The sequence below is a fragment of the Leptosomus discolor genome, chromosome Z, assembly GCF_034619465.1.
Source record: "Leptosomus discolor isolate bLepDis1 chromosome Z, bLepDis1.hap2, whole genome shotgun sequence".
Taxonomy (NCBI): domain Eukaryota; kingdom Metazoa; phylum Chordata; class Aves; order Leptosomiformes; family Leptosomidae; genus Leptosomus; species Leptosomus discolor.
Window position 1 is genome coordinate 1811117 of NC_141419.1, and position 11322 is coordinate 1822438.

Sequence of the window (11322 nt, forward strand, 5' to 3'; positions counted from 1 at the left end):
TGCTGGAGCCAGCGGGAGCTGCTGGGGCTGCTGGGAAGGCAGCTCTGATCCAGCCCTGCGGGGCTCCTGGCTTGCTGGGGTGTGCAAAGAGCCAGGCGCTGCGTGTGCGTGCGCGTGTGCGCGTGCACGCGTGCCTCCCTGTGTCTACACACCCGTGCATGCAGGCCTGCACACGGGCACACACGCCTCTCTGCGTGCCCGCGAGCAGCCGCGCGCAGCCGTGGCTGCGTGTGTGCGTGCGTGCCTGACTTTACGCACACGTGTGTGTGAACACGCGTGCACACGCGTGTGTGTGCTCGTGCACGCTCACACCATCGTGCACGCCAGGCGTGTGGGCCCGGGCTCGCCCCCGCAGCCCCTGCTCCCAAACGATGGCCAGGGTGACACGGCGGGTGCTCCGGTGCCGTCACGGTGCCACGGGTGTCCCGGTGCCCGGAGCCGGGGCTGCGGGGCCGAGGGCTCCCGCCAGGCGGGCGGGGGCTGCTGCGGGGCGCGCGGTGCCCCCTGAGGGACGTGGGCGTGTGGGGTGTGATGAGACCAGGAGGTGACACGGCTCCAGCACCAGCGGGAGCTGGCAGGAGCCCTTGCGCTGACATCGGGGTGCACGCGTGTGCATGCCCACATACGCGTGTGCCACAATGCAGCATTCAGGCACACGCTTGTGCCAGAGGGTGCCGTGCATGCACGTACATGTGCCATGGGACAGCGTGCATGCACACGTGTGCCACAATGCAGCATTCAGGCACATGCTTGTGCCATGCATGCACACTCACGTGCCATGGGACATCATGCATGCACGCACGTGTGCCACAATGCAGCATTCAGGCACTCTCATGTGCCAGAGGGTGCCATGCATGCACATACATGTGCCATGGGACATCATGCACGCACACACATGTGCCAGGGGACTCCATCCATTCATATCCATGTGCTACAATGCACCATGCGTGCACACTCACGTGCCAGAGGGAGCCGTGCATGCACGTACATGTGCTACAATGCAGCGTGCATGCACATGCATATGCCAAGCGATGCCAAGCATGCACATACGTGTGCCGTGGGACACCATGCATGCACACCTGTACAAGAGGGCACCACACATGCACACCCGGGGATCAGCTCCAGCTGCCTGTACACGTACACTCACACACAACAGCCCAGACAGAGGTGACACACGCAAACATGCACACACATGTGCCAATGCACACACATGTGCTGAGGCACACGCAGCCCCGGAGCGCCGTAGGCGGTGCACGTGTGCGTGTACACCTGCACGGGGAGCATCACACCTCCGCCGTGTCTCTGCGGCAGCACGGCCACCGCTTGCAGGGCCACGGACCCTGCCCTCGTCACACACCTGAGCCTCGCCCCGTGCCTCAGTTTCCCCACCTGAAAGGGTCCCGGGTCCTGCCCCGTGCAGGGCGGCCGCCCCGTGACTAATCACCTCCTGGGTTAATCATTCATTTCTCCTCCTCGCACAGCCAGGGTCACTCGTCCCGCTCGGCACAGTGCCTGCGCCCAAGGACTCGGGGACCTTGGCTCGTCCTCTGCCAGAGAGCGATCCCCAGGGGGACACCGGTAAGTTCATCCCTCCCACAGCAGGAGAAGCTCCCACCGCCACCAGCTTGGGGACACCAGTCCCAGCATTGCCACCAGTGTCCAGCCTGGAGGGGACGGGGCTGCTGGGGTGATGGTTTGGGGGTCCCTGCGCCCCAGGAGTGGGTAGAAGGGGTTTGGGGAGGGTGGAGGCCACTGCTGGCCCTGCAAGGTCCCGTGCCACCCCCCGCCTGGAGCTCAAAACCCTTCTGCAAAAGTGAAAACGATTTATCAGCACTGAGCAAACATCCCAGTAAGGTGCCAGCAGCGCTGTGCGCCGGGGTCGGATCCACGCCGATGGGACGGGCACAGTGCCCGGTGCTGGGGGGCTTCCTGGGAGAGCTTGAGGGGTCCCCAGCGTCACCACTGGCTCAGCCAGAGCCACTCTCCAAGGGACACGGTGGGGTGTCCTGGTTGGGGACGATGTGCTCTTGTTCCCTGGCACTGCAGCTGGTCCCACTGCTCCCCCTCAGCCTCCCTTGCTGTCCCACCCCCCAGCTGGGTGTCACCTCCATGTCCCCATCCCTGCTCTCCATCCATCCATCCCTCGCTGCCATCCCCTCCTCCTGCCTGTCCACCAGGGATGTGGGGTCCCTGCCCTTCACAGCCCGCCTTGGTGTAGCCACCCAAGGGAGGAGGGTGCTGGGGTGCTCTGGGTGCCCCGCATGGGGACACAGCCTTCCCCACCCCCGGGCTTGCTCCCCACTCCCTCCTTCACACCCCATTAGCACCAGCCCCATCGCTGACCCCCCTGCTCTGCCTCCTCCCCAGGTCGGAGCCGGAGGGGACCCAGCCGGGAGTCCCCATCACCCGTGGGGTCCCTCACCGGCTGGGAGACACCGGGAGGGGGATCTGCCAGGCCGGGGAGTGGACCAGGACCCTGGGCACGGGGGAGCCGCAGTGCCAGGCCAGGCTGGAGGGTGCCCGGTAAGGCTGCAGGGGGTGGGTGGGGGGACTGGCAGGACCCCCCAAGGACCCCCTCCCTCCATGATGCTGTGACTAGCGGAGACCACAGCACCCAAAGGTGCCATCCCTGGGGATGGGAGGGATTCCCGTGGGCAGGGTGGCCCCTGCCTTCGCTCCTGGAGAGCCTGCGGTGAGGGTGGGCAGAGGGGGTGGTAGAAAGCTCCCCGAGGCGGCCGCAGGCAGGAGATGCTGCCTGCCCTGACCTAGAGCACCCTGCCCGGACCAGAGCCACCCTCCACGCTCAGGGGCTGGCTGCCACCTTGCCCAGGGGTGCTGACGGGGATGGGGACCGTGTCTTTCCAGGCTTAGCATGACCGAGGTGGAACCCGTGCTGGACTTCGCATCCTCGGGGAGAACAGGCCGGCGCAATGCCCTGCCCGACATCCTGGGCTCGCCGGCCGGCGTCAGCCCCTCCGACCTGCCCCTCAAGCTGGCCGAGATGTCCCTGAACGCAGGTAGGCGACGAGGAAGGCGAAGGGTGACGCAGGGCTGGCAGGAACCCGGTGGCTCATCCCTTCGTCTCTCCTCGCAGGCAGCGCCCAGGAGATGCAGTCGCCCTCGGCGGAGGTGCCCCCTCCGCAGCCCCCCAGCCCTGAGCTGAAGGACACGTCCTAACCCCGCTCCTGGGAGGGGGGGACATTGCTGACCAGCGGAGGCAAGAGGAGGCTGTGGAGCATCAGCCCAGCTTTCCTGGCACGGCCGGAGTCCGCTGGGTTTTCCTCGGTGCTACCGCGGCGAGACCGTCGGGCGTCATCCTCCCGCCGCCATGGGGGGAGCATCGCATGGCGGGGACCCACCGTGACAAAGGGGCAATTCCCACCCACGCCCATGGGCGAGGACCTTGGAGCCGGGGAGGGGGGGGGAATATTTTTGCCTCCCCAGGGAGGGGACACAAATATTTTTCTTCTGGGGCATCTGGCAGAGCGGAGTGCAGGGGGTTCGCCCGGGGGGGGGGGCCTCTCTCCTCACCGCAGGAGCAGCCGGCGGGTGTTTCTAGCTGAGTGTGGTGTTCACTGTGATGTTTTGGGTACCACCTCCGTCTCCTGGCCTTTTTTCTGGGGTGCTGTAGGAGCTTTTTGCAAGGGGGGGTGGGGGGGGCGAAGCGCTGCACAGCCCCAACAGCCCCCCACCCCCGGCAGCCTTTGCTGAGGATGCCCACGGAGGAGCGGAGCACCCCAGGGTGGGCCCTGCCCTGGCGGTGTGGGGGTCTCGGTGCCCAGGGACAGGGGGATGCCAGTGATTTCGGAGGGGGTGAGCAGGGTGATGCTGCTTTGGGCATCCCCAGCCCCCCCATACCAGGGCCACCCATGGGTCCCCATGCCTGCTCGCCTCCCACAGCCCTGGGATCTCCCCCCTCCACGTTGTGTTCCCAGGGGAAAACCCAGAGAGGGGGAAGCTGCAGCAAACGGGGCCAGTCGGGTCCTGGGGTGCTTGGGGGACGTGCACAAAACTGAGATGGGCTTTCCCAGGCTCTGGCCGTGCCCCCCGAAACCTCTGCTGCTGCTGATGGGTGGGACGGGGACCCTCCTGCCCAGGCACCGAGGGGCTGGGGGAGGTGACAGGCTGGGAAGGACTTGGGTTGCCCAAATCCTGGCCAGGCCAGGGGCTGGTTTGCCAGGCTGGGGGTTGCTGGCTGGAGGCTGGTGCTGGGCAGAGTGGTTGCACGTTGTGCTGGTCCCAGCTCCATCACGGGTGGTCACCTATAGTTGTCGCTGTGGGACCAGCAAATCAATCCCAAAGCCCGGGTCCACTCCGGCCACCACCCAGGGGGTGACAGGGTCAGGGAGAGATGTGCGGGGCCACACGCAGGGTCACCTCATCCAGTAGCCCAGGGTGGCCCTGGCCACCCCCAGGGCTCTGGGGCGAGGACACCGGCTGCCCGTCCCTCGGTGTGGAGGCCAGACCCAGCGTCGTGGGTGGGTGGGCATCCGTGTGGGTGGGCATCCACGTGTGGGCGTGTGCACGGGCACCCGTGTGCGTGGGTGTCTGCGTGCACGGGTGCCTCTGTGCAAGGGGCACCCACATGTGTGGGCACCCGTGTGCATCCGGGTGCGTGGGTGCTGTGCACGTGGGTGTCAGGGTGGGTGGGTGGACGTGTTCATGGGTGCTCCTGTGGGTGGGTGTCCGTGTGCGTGGGTGTCTGTGTGTACAAGCGCTTATGTGCACGAGCATCCATGTGCGTGGTGAGTCTGTGAGTGTGACTGTCCGTGTGGGTGGGTGCTCTGGTGGGTGGGTGTCCGTGTGCGTGGGTGTCCGTGTGCGTGGGTGTCCGTGTGCCTGTGTGTTTACAGGCACTGGTGTCTGTGTGCAGGGGCACTCAGGCGTGCTGTGTGTCTCTGTGAACACGGGTGTTCACGGGCTTGGGTGCTCCTGTGGGTGGGTGTCTGTGTGCACGAGTGCTTGTGTGCACGAGCACCCATGTGCGTGGTGAGTCTGTGAGCGTGACTGTCCGTGTGGGTGGGTGCTCTGGTGGCTGGGTGTCCGTGTGCGTGGGTGTCCGTGTGCGTGGGCAGCCATGTGCCTGCGTGTTTACAGGCACCGGTGTCTGTGTGCAGGGGCACTCATGCGTGTGGTGGGCCTCTGTGAACACGCGTGTCCATGTGCATGGGTGCTCCTGTGGGTGGGTTTCTGTGTGGGGAGGTGTCTCTGTGCGTGCGTGGCTGTGTGCACGGGTGCTCCTGCGCGTGGGTGTCGTGTCTATGCGTGTGGGCAGCCACGTGTGTACATTTTCACGTGCACAGGTGTCTGCAGGCATGGGTGCTCGTGTGCGTGCACACCCAGGGGCATGGTGGGTCTCCGTGAGCATGGTGTGTCCACATGCGTGGGAGCTTCCGTGGGTGGGTGTCCACGTGCGTGGGCAGGCGTGGGCATGGGTGTTCATGTGCGTGGGTGCTTGTGTGCATCGGCACCCACGTGCACGCTGAGTTTCTGTCAGCGTGGGTGCCCGTGTGGATGGGTGCTCCTGTGGGTGGGTGTCCATGTGCGTGGGTGCTCACCCACGTGAGTGGGTGTCCACGCGTGTGGCCGTCTACGCGCACGGGGAGCCGTGTGCATGGGGGCTCTCTGTGAGCGTGGGTGTCCACATGCATGGGAGCTTCTGTGGACGGGTGTGTGTCCGTGTGGGTGGGTGTCCATGTGCCTGGGTGCTCCTGCGGGTGGGTGTCCGTGTGCGTGGGTGTCTGTGTGCAGGCGTGTCCGTGTGGGCGGGTGTCGGTGTGCGTGGGCAGCTCATGCGCGTGTGTGTTCGTGTTCGTGGGTGCTCGTGTGCGTTGGTGCCCACGGGTGGGTGGCTGTCAGCGTGGGTGCCCGCGTGCGCGGGTGCTCCCGTGGGTGGGTGTCCATGTGCGTGGGCAGCCGTACCTGCGAACATCCACATCTCACGGTCCCGCTGTCTTGGGGGGAGCCTGGGAGCGCGTGGGGGGACGAGGAAGGTGCAGATCTGGGACCGTGACACCCAGGAGGGTGAGGGGACAGGGGACAGCCCCTGCCCTCTTCATCCCCTCCAGGGCCATGTGGGCGGGGGTGATGGGGGGCTCTGGCTCCCTGGGGACTTGCCCAGGGACGAAATCATCCGGCTTTCCCTGGGGAGCCTGCGGGGTGTCCCAGCTGGGGTGCGGGGACACCCATCCCACGGGGCCTGGTGCCTGTCACCCCCCCAGGGACGCGAGGCGAGGGGGTCCAGCTTGGAGGCAGTGCTGGCGGGAGGAGGTCGAACACGAGCTCCCGGCTATTTTTGGGTGTCTGCGATGACACCTTGGGGCCAGGGAGAGGGAGAGAGTCCCCGGGTCCCTCCAAGACCTGGTCACTTTTTGACACTGATGTCCCCAAGATGGGGGGACGCGCTGCAGCCACAAGGCTTGAGGACACCCCTTCCCCCCCGCCCCCCCCCCCCCAGCTGGGACCCTCCGCTGCCCGGGGCTGGGGGCAGGAGGAGAGGTGTCCCCAGGGAGCCAGGGGCAGGGGACCCCGAATCCCACGGCCGCAGGTGACACCCTGCATGGTGGGAAGGGACTGGGGGACGCACTGGCACTGACCCTGCTGCCACTGGAGCAGGGGGAGATGGGGGGGGACGACACATGCTGTGGGTCCCACGGTCGACCTTGTCCCCAGTGTCCCCCCGGCACACAGAGCATCACTGGGGGCACACGTGTGGGTGTCCCCACACAAGGCAGGGACAGGGTCATACGTGTGTGCCCACACACACACACACACAGAGCAGCGACAGGGTCACATGTGTCCCCACGCACACACGGAGCACAGGTGGGGTCACACGTGTCCCCACACCCCCCTGGGTGTCCGACACACACCTCCCCACCCCCCCCCACTCACCGGTACCGGTTGCTCCCCGTGCCTCAGTTTCCCCAGCTCACCTTCCCCGTCCCCAGGACACGTCACCCTGAAGGAGACACCGCCACCGCTGCTGTCCCCGTGTCCTGACCATGCCCCACCACCCCCAAACCACGGCCAGCACCTGCCCCACCCCACCCACCCCACCCCTCCACCCCCTGGGGTTCCCATGGGGTGGGCGCACACCCACCGTGCCCTGCCTCAGTTTCCCCATACCCCCTCCCCATTTGTCCTTTGCCCACCCCGCCGCGGCGGCGCAGAGACCGCACAGCAACTCATGGCACGGTTGAGCCCAACTCCGCTCTCCCCATCTTTCCCCCGACCCGAACCCTTCGTGACCGAGGGGTCCGGGTAGAGGTTGGTGACCGGGGGGCGGGTGACAGGGGTGGCCAGAGCGTGGTGGCCGCTGGCAGCGCTGCCGAGGAGTATTTCGGGAGCGCGGCGGTGCTCTTTCCAATCATGTGATGAGGACATTATTTAAGGCGGCTGCGAGGCCGAGGGAGGCAGCTGCGAGCTGGGCGGCGCAGTGCCACGCTCACAGCCCCGCCGGACACCCCCCCCCCCCCTCTCCCTGCCCCCAACCCCTCTTCCTCACACACGCGTGTCCCTCTGTGGGTGTCGTGTCTGTGTGTGTGTCCCCCCCCCCCTCCCCTCGCCATGGTCGACGCCTTCGTGGGCACCTGGAAGCTGGTGGACACGGCCAATTTCGATGAGTACATGAAGGCGTTGGGTGAGTGGGGAGGGTCTTGGGGGGGGGGGGGGGGAGGGTCTGGAGGCAGAACATCACCCCCCCTTTTTATTTAACGCCCCCCCCCCCCGCTGCGCACAGGGGGGTTTCTTGCTTAGGGGGTGGGGGTCGCTGTTGTCTGGGCGGGGTGGGTTGGGGCTTTGTGCCCGCGGGTTTGGGGTGGGTATAGAGGGGGGGGGGTGTCTCGTCCTTCCCCTGCGTGCCCCCCCCCTCTGGGGACAGCCTTTGGTGGAGGAAGGGGATGCCCCCCCCCCCCCCCCGCGAGGTGCTGGGAGCCGCCCGGGACCCCTCCAGCCTCTCTCCCCCCACCCCTGTGCGGCTCCTGGGGGGGGGGTGGTGCATCCCCCACCCAAGAGCAGACCGGGAAGGGGGGGGGGGGTGTGTGGGGGACACCAATGGCCCCCCCCCCCACCCCCCAACCCCACCCAGCTCAGCGCCGGAGCTGGTGGCTGCTGGTGCAGGATCCGTCCCTGAGCAATGGCAGCGTTCCCAGGCCCCCTCCCCTCCCTGCCGCGGAGCCCCCCTCCCAAGCGCTGCGGACACACACGGGGCCCCCCCCAGGACTGCGAGTGGGGAGCAGTTTTGGGGTTCACACACACCCCCCACACCCCCCCCCCCCCCATGGGGAGGAAGAGCTCTGAGGTGATGCCAGCAGGGACTGGAGGCTGACGGCCGCATCCTGCCCCCGCCACGCACCCTCAGCCCCCCCCCGACCCTTGCCCCCCTCCCCGCAGGCGTGGGCTTCGCCACCCGGCAGATGGCCGGTCTCACCAAACCCACCACCATCATCGAGGTGGACGGCGACAAGATCACGGTGAAGACCCAAAGCACTTTCAAGAGCACCGAGATCAGCTTCAAGCTGGGCGAGGAGTTTGACGAGACCACGGCGGACGACAGGCACGTCAAGGTGAGCCCCCCCCAAACCCGGCCACCCCCCCCCCCTTCCCACCCCCCCAAAAAGGGTCTAGCCCAATCCAGCCATCGGCTCTTGGCTCTGGGGCTCCATCCTCTTTGCCTTCGGAAGGGTAAAACCTCTTTGCCCACTGGGGTTGGTCCTCAAGCCCCGTCTCCCCCAGCCAACACACACCCCCCCCCACCCCCCACCCCCCCATTTTGCAGCAGGGTTTTCCCCCAGGGAGCAGCCCCGGGGCCCTGGAGCTGCCGGGAAGGTTGTGCAAGAACCAGCTTCCCGCCCCGGGGCTTGCTCAAGAGCAGGCGAGGGGACGTGGTGGGGCTGGGTGGCAACAAGCGGTGTTTCCACACCGGGGGGGTGGGAAACAGAGGGACGCAGGACTTTTGAGCCCCCTCTTTGCTTGCCCGACGAAGCAGGCAGCTCTGCGGGCAGGGATGGAGCAGCCGGGCAACCCCAGGGAGGCCAACACCTCCCAGGTCAGGCTGTTCCTCCCCGTGAGAGCAAGGAAAAAAAGGTTTTGAGAAGAGTCCGAGCTTCTCTCGTGGCCTCTCGTACCCCGCAGAGCCACATTCACTCCCAGGACTGATCCAGCCCCTGCGTTTTTCTTGTCTCCCAGCTGCCACGTACCATAAAACACACCATGCATGGAACAGCCCTGTGCCCCCCACCCAGCCCCTGGGGGACCTTGGGGCTCACTGGAGACAAACCCTCTTCCCCCAGCCTCAAAGCTGGGCACAAAGCGAGGGTGGGCTGAAAGGGGACGAGCGCGAGCAAGGCGGCAGTGCCGGGCGGACACCAGGCAGCACGTCCCTGCCTGCAGCGCTGCCGCCGCTCGGACCCACCGGAGCTGGTGGAAACTCTGTGCCAAGCAGCGGAGACGTGTGACCTGCCGGGAGCTCCTGCCCACAGCCCCGGGATGTGCCCTTGGGGCCGGTGGTCAGAGGGCACACGACAGGGCAGCGGGGGGGGCCACCTGAGTCACGGGGCTGCGCAGGATGGGGTCTGCCACCCCGTGGGGTGTGCTGAGTCCCAACCTGTGGGGGGGGGCTCCAGGGCTGTGGGGAGACCCAAGGTGGGTGCTGACCCTGGCTGTGGGGCACCCCCAGGGCACCTGAGCGGTGGGGGACAACCCAGCGCTGGGGAGACCCGAGACCCCGAGCCATGGGGGCACCTGAGGGGCAGCCTCCGGCAGCGGGTGCCGGGGCCTGTCCCGGTACAGCCCCACCCGGTGCTGCCCCAGGGCCGTGCCCAGCTGGTTGTCACCAACCTTGGCAGCAGCTTTCGGGGCCGGATCAACAGCGGCGGCTGTGCAAACAGCGGCCCCGGCGAGCAGAGGCGTGTTTGCTGGATCGGCCCCTCCGAAACCCCTTGCCAGGCCCTGGGGTGCAAGGGGGGGGCTGCGGTTCAAAGCACCGACACCTGCCCCGATACCTGCCCCCCCCTCTTTGATCCCCTCCAGCCTCGGAGCCAGCCAGCCACACTGGGGAGCGGCTGGGATCGGGCCCCAGAGCAGGCTGCGGCCCCGGGGCAGGGTGACCGTGCCCACCGTGGGGCTATGGGGGGGCAGATGAGGCCGTGAGCCAGCCAGCGGGCCGAGCAGGACCCCACCTGCGCCGAACCGGGCTGACCACGTCAGGGGGGATGCTGCCGGATGGGCATCCCGCTGGGGGCACCCACAGCCCGTCCCTGAGCCCCGCGGGGCTCCGGGGAGGGCACAAGGACACCCAGCAGTGGCCCCTCCAAGGGGCAAAGCCCCCCACCCCCCGGAGCTGAGCAACCTCCCGGGGAGGAGGGTAACGGCGGGTCTTGCTCTCTCCCCGCAGTCCGTGGTCACGCTGGATGGAGGCAAACTCACCCACGTGCAGAAGTGGGAGGGGAAGGAGACGTCGCTGGTGCGGGAGCTGAAGGATGGGAAGTTAATTCTGGTAAGGAAACAGAACCGGTTTTAAATCGGGGGGTTCAGCCTGGGATGGGGCAAGGCAGGAGCTGCCCCGGCTCGGCACAGCTAACCTCCCCCCGCTGCCCTTTCTGCCACCAGACTCTCACCATGGGCAACGTCGTCTCCACCCGCACCTACGAGAAGGCGACATAGAGGCCGTCCCCGCCCGTCCCCCGGTGCTGCGTTCGCCCCCCGCATCGCCTCCAGCCTCGCCCCACGCCGGGCACGGCTCGTGGTGGTCTCAGAGCCTGCTGCCCCCCCCCCCCGCCCCCCCATCCCCATCACCTCGTGGGGCTGCTTGGGGCTTGGGTGGTGGTTTTATGGTTTGGATTTGGGTTTTTTTTTTTTTAATTAATAATGGGAAAACCCACATGGAAAAATAATAAAGGCCATGTTGTTACAGCTCTGCGATCAGTTTACTTGGAAAAAAAAAGACTTTTTCTGGCACGTGCTCACCCATAGCGTCGGGCCACACCGGTCTCAGCCAGGCTGGGGGGTTAAACCTACCCTGGACACCCTGGCAGCAAGGGGGTTAGGGGGTTAAATGACCAGTGATCCCAGTAGCCTGTCTCAGCCAGTTCCCTGAGCTGCAGAAATAAGAGAGGTCATTCTGGTTAAAAAAAAAAATAAAAATATGCTTTTCCCGGGGGAATAGGAGTTTAGTCCCCCGGCAGCTGTGCCGTCGTGCAGGGTCCAGGCCCCCTCCACCCCAGCGAGAGCCACCCCTCTGCCACCCGCACAGGGTGCTCGGGGCCAAAGCATCAGCTGACGGTGCTCACCAGCGAGCAGCAGAGCCAGGAACCAAGGTCACGA

The 11322-nt window shown here is 66.6% G+C and overlaps 2 protein-coding genes across 3 annotated transcripts; both read left to right on the forward strand.

The window, feature by feature from the left end:
- Positions 1-2872: 2872 nt before the first annotated feature.
- Positions 2873-3177, forward strand: LOC104348193 (cAMP-dependent protein kinase inhibitor alpha-like). Its single transcript, XM_009953416.1, has 2 exons — positions 2873-3017; positions 3095-3177. Exons 1-2 carry the CDS (start codon positions 2873-2875, stop codon positions 3175-3177), a joined length of 228 nt encoding a protein of 75 aa, XP_009951718.1.
- Positions 3178-7552: 4375 nt separating this feature from the next.
- On the forward strand, positions 7553-10710 carry FABP3 (fatty acid binding protein 3). 2 transcript variants are annotated; one of them, XM_086478981.1, is made up of 4 exons: positions 7553-7643; positions 8360-8564; positions 10394-10495; positions 10609-10710. In XM_086478981.1, exons 1-4 carry the CDS (start codon positions 7567-7569, stop codon positions 10660-10662), a joined length of 438 nt encoding a protein of 145 aa, XP_086335107.1. In that variant the 5' UTR covers positions 7553-7566; the 3' UTR covers positions 10663-10710. The 2 variants fall into 2 exon arrangements, with proteins under 2 accessions (XP_086335107.1, XP_086335108.1); XM_086478982.1 differs by having other exon boundaries at positions 7553-7639; positions 8392-8564.
- Positions 10711-11322: the final 612 nt, after the last annotated feature.

Excerpts from the sequence above, each read along its gene's own strand:
- LOC104348193 (XM_009953416.1), top strand. The coding sequence starts at position 2,873 with ATGACCGAGGTGGAACCCGTGCTGGACTTCGCATCCTCGGGGAGAACA. Across the intron at positions 3,018-3,094 it reads CGAGATGTCCCTGAACGCAG|GCAGCGCCCAGGAGATGCAG; the intron begins GTAGGCGACGAG and ends CTCTCCTCGCAG.
- FABP3 (XM_086478981.1), top strand. The coding sequence starts at position 7,567 with ATGGTCGACGCCTTCGTGGGCACCTGGAAGCTGGTGGACACGGCCAAT. Across the intron at positions 8,565-10,393 it reads CGGACGACAGGCACGTCAAG|TCCGTGGTCACGCTGGATGG; the intron begins GTGAGCCCCCCC and ends CTCTCCCCGCAG. Across the intron at positions 10,496-10,608 it reads AGGATGGGAAGTTAATTCTG|ACTCTCACCATGGGCAACGT; the intron begins GTAAGGAAACAG and ends TTCTGCCACCAG.